We start from the raw sequence: 17,995 nt of genomic DNA on the forward strand, positions 1-17,995 counted from the left end.
CTGTGCCTCTTTAAACTTTTGTATTCCAACAGGATATGGCACTGACTCAATAATTGCTTGCTGAATACATGAGTGAACACTAAAAAGGGATTTTGTTTGGCCATTTTCTGACTCAACATTTCAAATAGTAGATAATTTACCTTTTTACCTTGAATTATATTCTAATATAAGGAATCATTGTTTTGCTTGTGTTTATGAAAAGCCATTGTGCATTAATTCAGCAAACTTAAAATTCTGCTGCATGTAAGTTATTGGGTAATAGGGATATGAAGTATGTTGCGTGTTTAAGGAAGTCACAGGCTAGTAGAATTGTAGACAAGAATAAAAGTGTTAAAACATATAAAAAGGACTTTCTCCTTGAACTTTTCTAATTTCTGAAGAAAATTACAAAAATCAATACAATTTACATTGTTTATTAGAACTAGGACAGACTCTCTTGATGGTGTTAAAAGTCAAAATTGGATTTGAATAACTCACTTTTTGGCTTTATGTTTATATGCTAGTTATATAACCCATCTTAAACATACTTCTAAATTTTCAGCAAATACCATCACAGTCATCATGGAACTCATATGTATATATGCCTGTTATATTTACATATGAACATATAGCATGTATGATGTGTTTATATATCTGTATTTAACTATTGAATGTGAATTACAGTAGGTGTTTAGAGAAATGCAGTGATGAAGATAAAAATATGTTTTATATTTTGAACGAAATTATAGCTTTCCCTAGGGCATTGTTTTTGTTTGTTGTTTTAATAAGAAACCATAGAATTTGAATGGGTGAAAGTATAATAATATCTGCATTTGACCACTGAACTGTGGTGCTGTCTAAAAGGTGTTTTACAGACACTCGGAGGAATTGGCTCTGACAGCAGCCCACTCAGCCAAGAAATTTGACTGTCATCTTCATCCACTTGCTTTCCCTCACATGGATGACCTGTAAATAATTGTGTCTTTTCCTTAGTGAATGATGACAGGTCCCTATCTATCAAATTGCACTACACAAATGAGCTAGAAGCCATTGAATTTAGAAACAGATAAAATTAATCTAATGATTCATTGTTTTTCATTTTCTTGGGCTTTTCTCTTGAATGTAGAACAGTTTCTGTTGCAGAATTGCACAGTTAGATTTGAGTAGTTCCAAATATGACATTTCTTAAACAAAGCACATGATCAAATGATGTTCGGATACTTCAAGAACTGCATGAACAATTCAATTTTGATCATGCTTGTGGGTCACTAGATAGTCTGACATAAAGACCGAGGTCTGGGCAGAGTACACTGCTCGTATATCCATGTTTTATGGCTTTGGCAGCAGCAAATAGAGGGGAGTAGCTTATGCATATGTGTGTGTACATGTGTGTGAGTCCTCATCCCCATGCAATCATTCTGTTACCTTTCTGCTTCCAGTTAGTTGACTAAGTATCCTTTCTCTTCTGTCTTCAACTAGGACTTCTTTCCGACATAAATAATGAGTAATCTCTGTCTCACAGATGATCACTGAGTATTTTTCACCAATCACCCTGAAAAACGCTTAGTTTCTTAGTGAAAGCTACTTGGAAAGAGCTATGATGAAGAACACAAATAAGATATATATAGTAGAGGTCTTTGATGAGTAGATAAAGCCCATTTTTCTTGGTCATAATCATGTAGGAGAAGTTGTTGCTATATACCTTGTCTCAGACTCTCAGAGTATTTCTTAAATGTCTTCTATCCTTTGGTCACCCAAATACACATGGTTCCAAATTGACAACACCCAACATCTCCTCAGCTTTTCTCAAGTAATAAAAAACAGTGAGAGATGAATAGGAACCATTTCTAATGTCTTCAATTAGGTACATCTAATGATCACCAGAAATTAATTGACATGTTGATATAGCTATTTTAATGCAGAAATGTTAAAATGCTACATTTCCCCCACCTACCACCTCCTCAGCAGGAACTACTTTAGTAGTCAACCCTTAAAAGATCACTATGAGTTGGTCTAGTCAGAGAAAATTTCATGATGAAGGTACGCAGGATTTCATCTGGACCTCTGAAGATGACCTATTTGAATATGCGAAGGGGTGAATATTTTAGTGGCCCACAGTATGAGCCCAAACACACTGGGCACAAGTATGAGAGACAGTATCATATAGTGGCAAAAATAGCAAGCTCTGAGCCAGAACACTCCACATTCAGATCCCAGCCTCACAACTTTCTAGCTATACTACTAGGGGACAAATTACTTCGCCTCTCTTTCCTGAAGGCTCACCTATTTGGCAGGACAAAGAACCAGACTCATAGGGTCTTTGAGAAGCAAATGAGTGCCTGGCACCTGGAAAGCCCTCAGTAAATGTTAGTAGTTGTGATTATTAAGTGAGGGGGCTGCCTGATGAGAATGAGGAGAGGATGTAAAGGTTGCCATATTGGAAATGTAGTGAGCTAGAGGACTGGCACAGTGTTATGCATGGCCCTGAAAGGCTAGAAGAAGGGTATGGGCTTGATTCTGTAGGAAATTAATAGTGGACTATTATAGGAATGACATTACAAAAACAGGGCTTAGTGAAGCTTATGCTGTTTAATCTTGCATAAGCTTGGTTGATGAAGTCTATTTATTGATTCCTTGGTATATATCATAGAGTTTAACTTTAAAAGATATATCATTTAGAAATTTAGTTTTTTTGTGTGTGTTGAAATTTCTTTATTCAGAGGTGAGGATTGTTTTATTTGAAATTGATGTTCAATATATAGGCTTGCTCAGGTGTCTTATTTCTTAGATAATTTGGTGGCAGCAGCTTTAAGTCCTCATAAACCACCATAAGCATTCTTTTTTTTTTGAGACAGAGTCTCGCTCTGTCGCCCAGGCTGGAGTGCAGTGGCCGGATCTCAGCTCACTGCAAGCTCCGCCTCCCGGGTTCGGGCCATTCTCCTGTCTCAGCCTCCTGAATAGCTGGGACTACAGGCGCCCGCCACCTCGCCCGGCTAGTTTTTTGTATTTTTTAGTAGAGACGGGGTTTCACCGTGTTAGCCAGGATGGTCTCGATCTCCTGACCTAGTGATCCGCCCGTCTCGGCCTCCCAAAGTGCTGGGATTACAGGCTTGAGCCACCGCGCCTGGCCAGCATTCTTTACCAATGGTGCATCATTGTCCATACTAGCAGTAGTTAATGACAATTTCACTATTAAGCTTTCTGGTTAAAAATGTTCAAGGAAAAGGTCTTTATTTTAGTACAGAATTACTTCATGGTTATGGGGAAAGCTTGCGGGAGATAATGTAATATGCCATTGTGGTGGGTTTTTAACATGCTGGAAAATAGACTATGGTGCTGTGAGCTTTACATTTGTCTGTACCTTTTTGGCTAAACTGCAAGATTATGAACCGTAAGGTTGATTGTATCCTAAACTCAATGTTGATAGTAAGATTTTAGGGCTTATGTTTTTTTTAAAATCATGACATATCTTTTTTATTATATATTCTTGAACCTCACACCTTCCCAATTCTCTCAATATTAAATATGGCTTGAAATCACAAACAGTCTTAGATTACTGACTCTTTATCATTGATAGGAACACAATTGCTAGAGAATTCCTATGCCTGCCTCAGATCTCAGCACTAAAATGATTTTGGGTGATACAGCTAAAATTACATAATATAATACAGAGTTTCAGTGGTCTCCTTGAATAAAGTAATTCTAAAATATCAACTAATTTTTATCTTTAGAAATTCTTTATGAATTTATTTTAAAAGAAACCTGCTTTTACTGTTTGTCCTGTACATTTAAAGGAGCAGTACAATCCCAATTTAACTAAGATGAGTTGATAAACTCAGACTATGCTCACATAATAGAGTATATTCCATCACTATAAATGGGAACTATAGTCAGAATTACTGGTGATTCACTTGTGAAACCTTTAAATGATATACTTACCTGGGAATAAGTGCTGGAGATTTGACTGAGATGTTGATGGGGGAGGCAAGGAGGGACTGGTCTAGATTGACTGTAGGCACTTGTATTTTTACCAAGTTCCACAGGTTATAATTTAAAGCCCAGGCTAAAAATGGCTGCTTAAGAAAATTGTTTAATAACATGTAAAAATACCCATGGTATGCAAACTAAGCTATTTACAGTGTATAACATGATTACATTGGGAGGAAAAAAGAAAGTTAACAATGGTTATCCCTAATATATATATAGGCAACAATTCTAGATTGCCAAAGTTCTTCAGATCCAAACTTGCAAGTCAGTTCTTTTTTTTTTTTTTTAGTAGGTTAATTATCTGTGGTCTTATTTTTCCTCTACTGAATACTTTAGCTAAAAAGAATTGTTCCTGCCATTTCCAATGGTAATTTGGAGCTGGTTATATATACAAGAATATCTCCAATATTGCTGGTTTCTCTACTTGGTTATGTGTGTTCTTCAGAATCTTTCCATGTCCTAAGTCTGGCAGAAGAATCAAAATTTGACATGCAGACTTGGATATCCGCTTGGAAGGGAAAAATGGAGAACTAAATGACATTCTCCCCTAGGTCACGTTCTTAGAGAATTTCGTGGCCGTGATTATAGTCTGATGTTACTTAAAAGAGCCCATAAATCCCAAACAACCCCATGCAGTGAGGAGAAATTTTGCTTAGAACTCCGGAATTTAGACCTAGACATCTCTCTTTTCAACATGTCATCCACACACATAGTTTCAGGTCTTTCATTTCAGATGACATTATCCTTTGAGAAATCCTCCGACCTGTGTGCTTTCAGTGTCATCAGATTTCCTTTAATTACTGTGTGTGAGTCACTTTTTTGGAGTCTTAGTCCTTCAAAGATACTTCATTCCCAGGACTTACTCGCCTATAAAATGTTCCCTGATCTCATACATCAGGCAATCTGAACTGTTAGCTCCCATTGAGACTGAAGTACCATTTCCACTTAAGCAACTGTCATCTTAATATTGAGTTAGAAGAGTCAGTGGCACTTTTAATCTTATCGGATATAATATTCCTTTGCATTCTCTTGAGGCTGTGTTTTGCACTTTTCTCACCATCCCAAGGCTGTCTTTGTTTATTCTGCCTGTCAGAATCGCACACTGAAATGCAGTTGTTTCCATTATTATCCTCTAGCTCTCTTCCCCTTGGATCCTTTATTTCTTTGGTGTATAATGGGTGAAAAAGAAAAGAGACATTTCTTTTTAAGATGTCATTCTACAGTATTTTTCCATATTCTATTTTGTGTTCTGTTGACATCTCCTGCATAGTCTTATGTGTGTCTCGTGCCCAGCAGACCTAGAATTCACTAGGGGTGGGGTCTTATTTTGCAAAGCCAGGCATAATCAGCAGGAATGTAGCAAACCCCTGAAATGAACCTGTCAGACTAATCTTTTCCCAGCCTGCCGCTCCCCACCACTGGCAGCAGCCCTTCAGTGAAATTGTCCAAGCGCTGCTTTATTTTAAGGCATCTACTGTTTATTTTAGATTTACATTTTGATTTGACATTCCTTTTGCTGGAGGTAGTTTTCATTTCAACTTGCAATGAATTGTACTTTGAGCTATAATTATATAAATATTTAGATATTTTACTTTTTCTTTAGGATATGATAAAAGATGGTTAGTTGCTTGTTTTTGCTGTGTACTTCTAATATACTTAGCATTTAAATTAGATCTGGAGTTTCTGGAGGAATATGTGAGTCAGTGAGAATATGTTTTTGTGAAAGGAAACTCTGAAGAATTTTCTTTTTCTACTACTTAAAGACAGAGTTGTTTCTCATTTTAGAAGCAAAAATTAAACACATACCTAGAGTTCAAAGTAGAGCAAATAAATAAGTGGTACTTAAAATGTATGTCAGAAAAAATGTATGTCAGAAGGAGAAAAAAATCAGAAAATGTTTAGAGAAGTTATACTTTGATTAATTAAGATTTGCCCCCTTTACAAAGGACAGTTAGAAGAGTCTCTTATATAAGCAAGGGCCCAGGCAAACTATTTTCTTTCTTTCCTCATGGAAAGCTAGAGATTATATGTTGTTGTTTTTATGATCTATCCCTTTATCAACAGCTCTCTTCCCTGCCCTTACCTGAATCTTTTGCTTATTAATATTTCATTTTTTAAAATTACTAATAGCTCCTTATTTTTCCAGAAATGTCTTTGCCTTGTTTCACAGCAGCATACACATTGCATTAGTATAAAAACGATACTGTTGGTGTCTCCTAAACAGACCCTGACAGCCCTGGGCTTTCTCCAAACTGTCTTGAGCCTTCTGTGTGATTCCTGCTACCCTTTCTGGTACTTTCATCCATCCTCACAGCCTCAGGGTTCAATTTTTTAATGCTTCCCAAATATGTAATTCTCTGACCTCTTTCTTGAACAAGAGTCACAGAATTCTGACTCTCTGCTGGATACTTCCACCTGAATTTTTAGCGGGTGCTTGAAACATTGTTTTGCATCCAACCATTTAATTCTTGGAATGAACTGCACTTGGCCATGTTGGCTTATTACCAAAATTCCAAGAATGATTCAGTCGTAGGAAATTTATCCACCCGTAATAAGATCTTCCGAGGGGAGGAAATCATGTAGTCATCTACACAGGTTCTGAAAAAGCAGAGGGGTCAGATAACCTCTCAAGGATTGGCAGAGGGAATATTTTTTTAAAAAGGTAGGAGGAGGAGGAGGATACAATTAGACAACAGTTATAGATGTTCATAAAGTAATATAAGCAGTTTAATAAAAATGAATATAAGATTAAAAATTGTATCATATACCAAAATAAAATCAAGGTGAATAAAAGACCAGTACTCCTACCTCAGGACTTTTTCCATTTTCTTTCTGCCCCAGGAAAGATCCCTGGTAGGATTCTGGAAGGGAGGAAGGAAATCCTGTAGTGAACTTGACAGTGGTCTATAGATATAGAATCCTTCTTATTTCTTCTGTTTCTCTTGCTAACAAACTTCAGCTTCGTGACAATAGGGACTTTCTATGAATTGTGAATGGTTGTAACTTCCAAGTGATTCTTTCCTTCCAAAGCATCTTCTTTCATCTCTTAGGCTTACTATATTCTTTGGTAATAGAAAACCAAGCCTCAAGTTATAGCAAGTCCATTTTCCAGCCATTCTCTCTTCATTAATATTTTAAATGATGGTATAAAAACTTCAAGATTTAATTTTTAGGCTTCAAGTTCTTATTTTCATTGCAGTAAAAGAAAGGTTTATTTGTCTCCTCTGAAACTGGTAAGCCAAGATGGCACACAGTAGGTTTGGCACATAGCGCTATGTTTTCTATCAGACACACTTTGCCAGTCATGGTGCTATAGTTTGATGTAGAACTTTTTTGCTGTTGTTTTGTTTTATAAGTACTAATGTCTCACATACACCTTCTAGCAATAAGTTATGTTTTCTTAATTTTATCAAACAGACCAAAATAGCTGAAAGATGCATTTTTGCACACACCTGAGATTCAAGATCAGTTTGGAGCTATTTAATATTGTATGTGCAAAGGTGACTCATGAACTGCTACTGCATACTGGACAGCATTTTGATGAGAATGAAAAGGGATGAGCCAAACCCACACTAGGAAAGGGAGTTCATAGATAATAATATAATTTATTTTTAATTTTTTCTCTTTCGATTATGCATTTGTTTATTTTAATGTCTTTCAACAACTATTATTGGGAGAAAACGAGAAATGTCATTGTATAACTTCTGATATCTTTTAACAAGTATACCATGCTTATTCAGGACAGTAATTTTATGTCTTTTGTATTTTTGTAAAGATACTTTTTCTACTTTTCTTTTTCTTTCCTGGTAAATTGCTTCTTCATATATATCCCAGTGACTATAGTACTGTTGTTATTCTAAGATGGTCATAAATTTCTGTTATGAATTTTTGTGTTCATATTTTGACCACTCACTGTGGTTTCTGTTTCACTACAATGGTGTGCAGTGTTTTATGATATTCAGCAATCTACTGAAGTCTGAAAGGAAATATATTGTGAATACATAGGCTGCAGATTTCATTTAATACCCATATAATGCCCTCACTACTTTAAAAGAGGTCTTCCATTTAAAAAATATGTATGTGTGTGTGTGTGTGTGTATGTGGGTGTGATATTCAGCCTACTATTTTTCCTTTTTATTCTTCTAATCATATTATCAAGTCATGCTTATCTTTAATAAGATAATTTATACAAACAGGGCGCTTGATCCCAAGAGCATCAAAACATCTTTGTTATACAGGTATTTGAACTGTTCAAATATATATTTTGTGACTTTGGTGCACAGAAGTGTAACTTATATTCACATACCTGTATTATTTTCTCATAACAGTTGACTTCAAGCCTCGAGCCAGCATGGATACTGTCCATCATATGTTACTTTTTGGATGCAATATGCCTTCATCCACTGGAAGTTACTGGTAAGGATAATGGCTTTACAGTATAGAAGGGTGTAGAAAATGTGTTTTACAGGTACAAAGTGTATCTGTGCAAGTATTTCACAACTGGTTAATAAATAGGCAGAACATTTTAAGAGAAAGAACTTTGTTCATTAGCATTACGTGGTTATCATGGTTTATCACAGTTATTTGGTCTGCTATGGAGCATATCTATCAGCCTTTGTCACTGACTTAATAAATATATGTCTCATGGACAGAAAGATGGAAACGGTAGAAACTAGGACCCCAAAAGGGGCTGGGAGAGAAGGGAGCCAGAGCTGAAAAACTACCAATTGGATACTACGTTAACTATTTGAGTGATGGGTTCAATATGCCCAAACTCCAGCATTACACAATATACCATGTAACATGTTCCCCTTGAATCTAAAATAAAACATCTTAGATTAAATATATGTATATTATATTAATATAATACATTAAATATATGTATATTGTTATACAGTAGTATGTCCAGGTGCATAAGGCTTGTAAAGAAAGTCTGAAAATTTAGATTATTGATACTCTGACATTAATTTTTAATTAATGTTCTTTGGCATTCTTGAAGATCACCAAACTCTGAAAATAGCCACAGGTTTTAAGCTTCTTATTTTTCAAGTAGACCCAGAATCACTGTTACACGTTTAATAGTCCAGAATGACTGGTGTGCTTTGCTTTGCGTTGAGGAATCTGTTTTGAGGTCCTGTCCCTACATAATCATGTAGACTGATGAAATTTTCTGTACGCATCCTAATATTCATTAGCCTGATGCGAGTCAAGCAGCAACTGCTCTCTTGTCATTTTTATAATAACAATATAATGTGAATTTGGAACTGTTAAAAGCACAGGGCAATTAGTGGAAATCTCCATGGACCAAGTACCATCAAAGCATTTGTTAATAGGCTTAAGTTATTTGATGAAAGGAACATATCACATAGGAACCCAACTTACGTGACTGGGTTTATGTCAAAACGGAGTCAGCAAATCACAGTTAATACCCTTCAATATCAACATTCCCGTTTATGCTCTTCAGTAAATTTTTGTAAATAAAATTCTGGGATTAAAAGATTATTCTGTGACAGTTTTTCCTGAATCTTATTCAGTAAATCACATCCTTTGGTTTTTATGCTTTAAAACTATTTCTTCTGAAATTACCAATATTTACCTTTGAGTTAGACTCATTCAAAATAGCTAGAAGGATTTAAAGTCTGCTTTTGCTGCACCTTGGTTTAAGGGAATGAGGGAGAAAATAAAACGACACTTAAATGCTATTCCAATTCTAATTGTTAGGAAAAATTATCTAAAATGAGCCAAGCATAGCTCATTGTTCTCATGTTAAGGGAATACAACAAACATCTCATTTTGGCCCCTTTAAAATATTTATTAATATTCTTAAATAAACTATTTTGAAATTAAATCTATAAGATATATTGACCAAAAATCTTCCACATTGGGGAATGAGAAGTTTCAAAGAAAAATATAAATGAAAGTGAAAACAGAAATTTTGAGTAGAGTAATTGTTACATATATTATTTTGCTAAAATTATTACTTGAAAGTCAACATAGTAGAATGAAAAAGCAGTGAACTAACTTGCTGGATTCCCTGGGTGGATTATTCAGCCCATCTGGAATGGAGTTCTTGTCTTCATTTCAGCAAAAGACTTATACTAGGCCATTTATAAAGCCTCTCTATGCTCTAAAATTCCATAATTCTATGAATATAAATTGCATGCAAATGATGAGTCTGATTGGAAAGGCAGTATTTCTAGGAGTTGGAAGTGTGTGCACTGCTTGACTCACCTCAAGCAAGCAGCTCACCGTGTTTTGCCAGTCAGTTGCATCATTGAGTAATTACAATTCTTAATAACACTATACCCATATCATTTTAAATGGATTTTAAAATATTTGCCTTGTATCCCATAGTCCCACTTAATCTGTAAGTTTGTTATAATTGAATTTATAATCATAAAACAAGGACAATTGGTGCTGTTATTCAGCATCTTTTAACCAAGCCCAAAGTGTTTAAGTCTAACATTTAAAAGTAGGATCTTTTCAATGGGTGAACTAGAAGACATACATTAAGTAAAACTGTTCTAATGACTCTGACTTCCACAATCAGACCTTTTTAATATATATGCTTTTACACATATATAAATATATTTGTATGTATATTTATATATAATATATATAAAATATATATTTTATATTCTTTTTTTTTTTTTTTTTGAGACAGAGTCTCACTCAGTCACCCGGGTTCTAGTGCAGTGGTGCGATCTCAGCTAACTGCAACCTCCACCTCCTGGGTTCAAGCAATTCTCCTGCCTCAGCCTCCTCAGTAGTTGAGACTAGAGGCACGTGCCACCATGCCCAGCTAATGTTTGTATTTAGTAGAGATGGGGTTTTGCCATGTTGGCCAGGCTGGTCTTGAGCCCCTGACCTCAAGTGATCCACCCACCTTGGCCTCCCAAAGTGATGGGATTATAGGCATGAGCCACCACGCCCAGCTATAGGACTTATATTCTTATTTAAAGATAGTATACATTATTTATCTTCCAATATTTGGCAAAATCTATACTTTAAAGAATTAGAGCTCACAGGATATTTCACAGCCAGAACTTTCAGTTGCTTCACAGAAACATCTTCCACTCCCCACCCCCAGCCTCACAGGCTCAGCCCTGAAGATAGTCGGTGGATATTTTCCAGCTGTTTAACATCTTATCCTGTCATCTGAATTATAGTACTCACAACAAATATCTATTAGTGTCAAAAGTCTTGCATTATTTTTCTAAAATTTTTGAGTCATGGAATTGATCACACTCATTTTATAGTTGCAAATCTATTCAATTATTGTAAGATATAGACAGCACTTAAATGAAGACTCCTGAACTTTCACATATATTTTGGGTATGATACCTATAACAGTTTTTGATGCTTAAAAATAACCAGAAGTCATTCACACTCTAGGGAAACTTATAAGGAAATACAAAGCTGTTTCAAGGAAAGAAGAAAAAACTATTTTAACATCAAAATGTCAAACTCGGATTTCCTCTTTTCTGTTTGTTAGCTAGGATTTCCTCCTGTTTTCACTTTCGTGTTCCATTTTCATTGTGAGCAGGTTGGCAAATAGGTGTCTTTAATATAGGAAACATGTTTCCCCTGAAATTATGAAGTTATAATTCACCCTCTGTCTTCAGGCAGCATTTTTAATATGAAGGCAAAGAGCTATTCTGATGATATTTCACTGTTGTGCTGCCCTCCTTTGCTCTTTGTAATTGCCTCTTTCTGCTGTTCATTAAAATATATTTACAGTTATATTAAGTTTACATGAAAATAGTAGACACAGCATGAAGCAGTTTTCATTATGTAGTCATTTTAATTTTAAAGTTTTTTTCATCTGCACACATTCTAGTCTTTTGTGACTCATTCCAAATTAGCAACTCACACTGGCAATGTGTCTAGTTAATTATATGCATGTGCATTTAAATTGCGTACATAGATTTGAACCTTTTAATATTCTGTAGGGTGGTCCCTTTATAGTTAGAGTGGGCCTAGTGCTCAATTCCAAATTAACATACCTCTAGAGGATGCAAATAAGGACCAGCTGATGGAAAAGAAGCAGCTCTGCTGACCCATGCAAAGAAGGCGATAGTACCTGTCGGATGTAACCCAGATGCCTTCTTCCCAGGCGTTTGGAGGCGGAAAACAGTTAACCCCATCTAGGGACCAAAAGAAAATAATAGCACCAAGATTAGAGCAAGCATATCAATAGCATGATTTGTTGCACTTTATTTGTGTTCTATAGACTTAATTCAAAGCATGACAATCATAAGTTCCCCAGATTTATTAGCTGAATATGAGCCTAAACTAAGCTCTAAGTGAGTAGATGCTCTTTTGAAGTTGTTAGTCAGTAATGAAATGAAGGTGCTGAAAACTGGGTAATTTAAATATAAAAATTTACTTGAATAGTAAATTTTGAGGATATCTTGGAAAGTCAAATATTGTGTTCATCTAGTCTATGAATTACTTCATTCTGTTTTTACTCTTAATAATTTTTTTAAATAAATGATAAGCTACTTACAGTTTCAGTCTTTGAAAATCATATTTTGTTTATGCAAATTGTGTTGGCATTTGGGGTAATTCTGGAGTGCTCTCTTTTTTTAAATATGAGATTGTAGGCTAGTGCATTTTTTCTTCTGCTGAGCACAGGATGTAGGGTTTAAAACAATTTGGAAGTGCAAACCCCACGATTTTGTGTTTAAAATATTGGATGATTAAAGCTAGTGGGCTTCTTAAGTATCTAGTCTTATACTTTGGTGTGATCTTCTATGCATAGCTAAAATTATTTTTAGTTCTTCTTATTAATATTTGATTTTAAAGCTAGTTCTAATGACACTTAGGACCAACTAATCTTAACGAACCAAAGATGGCTTCTACAGGTTGTTTGATGTTTTTTGATGAAAAAAAAACCCAGCTGGTTAAATGAGGCTATTTCCAGCTGTTCTAACTGGGAATCATTCTCAAGCTAAAGCAGTAGTGCTTTACCATCTTATGAAGCTTTAGCTTAAATCCCTTTCAACTGTTTCTATTTATTAACCACCTGCTGTGTCTTTTTAAATGCCACTATCTCCACAGGGTTACAGCTGCTGATGAGGAGAAAAAAAAAAGGAAATAAAACGTGTGTGTGTGTGTGTGTGTATATATGTATATAGAAGCCTATATAAGAGACACCCTGCTTGGGTACTCATTTAAACGTCTATTTTTTAAAGGTGATGTTATTTTCCAAATAAGGCCACAGCTTTGTTGCCTCCCTCCCAGTGATAATGATTCTTTGGTTGAGAACAGCATTTGCATGTGCTGTCTTTATGCTCCCATTCCATATCCTGGCCCCTGTCATCCATACACTATATACAGCAGGATTCACTGTGTCTTCTGCAATCCCCTTTTTGTTTTTTTCTGCCATAGGAAACTTCTAAAGTTAAATATGTGTAACATCCTTGTCAGTATAAATAAAAATAACAGAATCTCCCAAATCTACACTGTCTCTTGTTTTAAGCACTGTAAAATGTGGCATTGAGTGCAGTAGCAGTGTTTAGACATAAATTACTGATAGGCTAAAATTAATAGTATCCATTCTCTTTTTCCACTTTAATATTATAATAGATTCCTATCATATTGCATATTGGGATAGTATAATGGATCAATTTTTAAAACACAGTTGGTCTCTGGTTCTAACTTCTAGTCACCAATGATTATGTTCCTTAGCTAATAATATTAAGGTACTGGGATTAAAGGTGTTAACAGGAGTTCCTTAGCAATTAATTGCCCAATTCTTAGTAGACTAGTGTCAACTTTAATAAAATAGAATGTTATAGTTGGAACCCTTTTGACTGTTTCAACAGAAACAAATGCATTTTTTCCTCACAAGACTAGTACCTTATGTTAAATAGAGTAGCAATATTATAATGCAGCATTGTATTTAGCACAGATCCAGAACTGTGAAATCAGAACATCTTGGTTTCAAATCTCAGCTCTGCTACTTGGTAGTGGTAATAAACATTGGTTAAATGATGTTAGCTGTATTGGTCTGTTTCCTCATCTGTAAAATTGGGCCACTAATCATTGGCAGCTTGATTGGGCCATCATGAAGGGTAGATGAGGTAATATAAGTAATGTGTTTCGTGTAGTGTCTGACATGTAGTAGGGATAGCTATTATTTTAATTCATTTATTAATAAAATATGTATTAATCATTCACTATGTGCCAAGCACTTTGTTGGGCATGGAGAATTTGGTATGAACAAAACAGACACACACTCTACTTTTATGGACTTACTGCCTGTCTAACCTTATTGGAGCAAAGGAACAATGGGTAGTTTCTGTGATGCTATTTATCAGGCTGGTATTTCTTAATCACCATTCTAATTTGCTTTTTCCTTATGTATCCTTCTAATGACTATGTTAGTGTCTATCCATTGCATTGAAATTCACATAGGATTGTCTGAATTTGGGAAAATATTCTATGGGTTTATAGAGCAGTTAATAGTACTTGAATATCTGACTCATACTGAATGCATTTTGAAAGGTAAGGACCATCCCCTCATGCAATTGATTTTGTGTTGTGTTTCTTTAAAAAACTTTCTAACTTTAGATCAATTTTCCTGGTTGTGGTTCTGTTAGATATGTAATGCATTAAAATTGGAATTTAAGGCTATACAGATTTAACTTGAGGGCATGACTGTTATTATTATTATTATTTTACTCAAAAGAAGAAACGAGTTATCAGTTCTGATCTTCCCTGAGTAACCTTGGCTTTTAAATAGCCTTTAACAGATACAACCAGAGAGTACTTTAACAGTCAGTCATGCTGTCTTTGGATAATTCAAAATGACAAGCTACCACTTTTCAGTGCTTGGCACAGTCAGAAAATATTCATACCATCTGAATGGCTTCCCCGTGGATTAGATGTGAAAAGGATTCTATATGAAAGGTCCAAGAATCCAGACTAGTTTTATTTTCAAATGTTAATTCTCATCATTTTTACTATGAATGCTAAGAAACCACAAGGGAGCTATGTGAACCTTTTCACAATTTAATCGACTTAGTCTGGAGGAGCCTTTAGGAGAAGCTGCTAGAATGATAAGAAAAAGAAACCTGGTTGATGAGGCCTGAAATTACAACAGCCATTGATCAAGAGTTACATTGCTTCCCAGCCTTAAGGCCCTCTTTACTAGTAAGAATAGTGCAAATCCCCTCTACTTCCATAGGTCCTTTTTTGGGAAGCCAAAATATACTCTACCATCTTTCTCTTTTTGGTCATTTTACATGGAGAAAACATGCCATTTTCATTTAAAATGGGAAATGGAAATGTTTACCACTATGATATGTTATCAGTTATAGAATTCAGTTCTCTCACCCTCTTGTTTTTCCTCTTAGTCCTCCCACTGAGTTTCAGGATTAGTTTCAATGCCCCGGTGTCCTCCAGTGAGTCATTCTTTACTCAGTCTTGAGTTTAATATATTTTTATTGTAAAACAGGGTTTTAAAAATTAAACCAATGTTTGCCTTGAAGCTCTTATTTACCAGACCTGATAAGAGAATAAAATATTAAATCATTGTCTCTTTGTGCATATGTCACGAACAATTTATTTCATCTCAAATTTGATTTTAGAATTGCATGCGCAAATTTCAACTTAGTTCAAGGATGACGGTAGTAATCAAAGCTTATCGCCACATAATATTCTCTGCCCATAATCAGTGTCAAGAATTGAGATAGAAGGGACTGTGGCAGCCAGAGCTTTGAGTCATGGTTTAGCTGTTTGACCTTTGGAAGTTACTTAAACTCTCTGAGCTTATTTAGCTTTAAATTACAGCCTGCTGGCAGTGTTGTTATATAAGCTGATTTGTTTAAAAAAACAAAACAAACAAACAAAAAAACAACTAGGCAAACAATAATTCAAATTTATTGGTGTTTATATTTTAAATTTTTAATCTAATTTTTAAAATAAAGTATTATAACATGAAGTTGAGAGTGCAATACAATTTAAGCTAATTCAGCTCTTTAAGTGTCTGTACGTGGAAAGTTGAAAACTCACCTAGAGGTAAGTTTCACGAGACATTTGTTTCATGACAGGACTTCAGCATGAAGATATTATCCTACATACTTGTACTCGACGTCCTCACAATCTGGGTGGAGAGAGAGAAGTAAGCTGACACTTAGGATGAGGAGTGCTGTAGTTAAGGAATGAAAGGTGGGTGGGGGTCGGAGAACACTTTCCTGAGGAGGAAGGCTTGAACTGAATCTTGAAGGAGAAAGTGAATACAGGTTTTTCAGGCAGAGAGCTGGGATGGGATATTTCAGGCAAAGAGAGTAATGGGAATAAGGAAGACTGGAAACCAGAAGCAACTTGGCAGGACTAAAAAGGGGCTGTTGTCTGGAGATAGCGTCTAGATCATGACAGGTCTTACGTGTTATGCTACAAGATTTGGATCTTATTTTGATTTCATTTTGGGAAGCACTTGAACGATTTTGAGCCAACAAATGACATAATCAAATGTGTAACTTAGAAAAAGTTACTAAACCAGTTTTCTCTGTTATATTTCAATCTGGTTCTTTCTAGTCATCCATTGAAAATCAACTTCCATATCAGAGGAAACAATTATCTTGTTTAACCTAAGACTGTCATCACATGGGTGTTAGGCATTTGTAATGTTTAAGATCTTTGTTGAAAGCTATGAAAATTGCCACCCAAATCTTTAAATCTTAGTAGCTCACAGCAGTGAGATACAAAGTTCATCACATTTGACAATATCATTTCTTTATTATAGCTGAGGCCAGGAAGGAAAATTTTGCTTTTGGGCATCATCCAACATCCTGAGCCTTTTAACACACTTGGCGTAAGGATGTCACAGACATTTCTTCCAAGGTACAATTCTTACATGATAATGATCTGTCATCATAAGTGTATTGTGTTTGACAGTGAACAGTAAGAAACCACTGGTTGATGTCTTTTATATTACACATTACACAATCTCTTTCTACAGCCTGGTTTATAGAAGCAAGATCATTTTGCTAAGCATAACCTTATCAAGACCTCCTGGTTCTGAGTTCCTCACCCCTTTTCAGACAGGCAACACAGTTGTCTGCACTCGTTGCCTATCCTCCAACGTCATTTCTGGCTAGAAGCAGAAAACAGAGCAGAGTCCCTGCCTCTGAGTCTGAATGAACGTCTTACTAGTGGTTTTCATATGTGCAACATGGGTGCTTTCTGTGTTTCTGGCTTCAGTTTCTAACTTATTTAGGAATCTATCACAGTCTGCCTTTGTTTCCCATCCAGGTCAGGGGCAGTGTACATTTTTTTTTTTTTTTTGGTGAGCCAACCTCCATCCCAAGAAGCTGTATTTGTCCTTGTCCTTCACAGTCTTCAAGCTTTTCAGATCTGCCTACACGCCTGACTCACCTTTTTTGGTCCCAGTTTTCAAAACACAAATAAATAAAAGCAACACAAAAATGCAGCCTAACAATGTTTGGATTAAATCCAATTTAATAATAGAAAAAGCTAAGAGATATATTATAATGGGAAAAAAATGTGTGGCTTGGAGTCAGACATACTACCATCTATTAACATGGATCTACCAAACATCCGAGCTACCGCACTGAGTGCCTTATACACATCACCACAGCAGCCCTATCACAGAGGTTTCCATATAGGAACTGGGCCTTTGAGGGCTTATAAACACACCCAAGATACAGAGCTGCTAAGGGGTGGTTCTAGAATTGAACTCCAGATATGTCTTTCTGCCTGGGTGCTCTTTTCACCCTGCGACACTCTCTCTCAACAATGAATCTTCAGATAAAGTGAATGTTTTGTTAAATAATGCATTGCCCTAGAATAGTACTTTGAAGTTTATAAAGTCTCATTTGATTTACAGAATAACTCTGTGATGTAAGTTTAATTATCCCTGTTTTCCATGAGAGAAAACTAACGCGTAGTGAGATTAAGTAACTTTAAAAAAAATTAAGTAACTTGCACAGTACAACTTATTAATGCATTCCAGTATTCATAAACTTGATCATGCATATATAAGATCAAGAATCCTTAA

General features: G+C 35.5%; 1 protein-coding gene across 27 annotated transcripts in view; it reads left to right on the top strand.

Moving 5' to 3' along the window:
* The window catches only part of PAM (peptidylglycine alpha-amidating monooxygenase), a 279,291-nt gene that overhangs the window by 153,195 nt on the left and 108,101 nt on the right, over positions 1 to 17,995 (top strand). For all 27 annotated transcript variants that reach the window (XM_015140495.3, XM_015140497.3, XM_015140500.3 and 24 more), the window contains exon 5: positions 8,295 to 8,382. In XM_015140495.3, coding sequence (XP_014995981.2) covers positions 8,295 to 8,382 — 88 coding nt within the window. The remainder of the gene's footprint in view (positions 1 to 8,294; positions 8,383 to 17,995) is intronic.

Source organism: Macaca mulatta, chromosome 6 (genome assembly GCF_049350105.2).
Source record: "Macaca mulatta isolate MMU2019108-1 chromosome 6, T2T-MMU8v2.0, whole genome shotgun sequence".
Taxonomy (NCBI): domain Eukaryota; kingdom Metazoa; phylum Chordata; class Mammalia; order Primates; family Cercopithecidae; genus Macaca; species Macaca mulatta.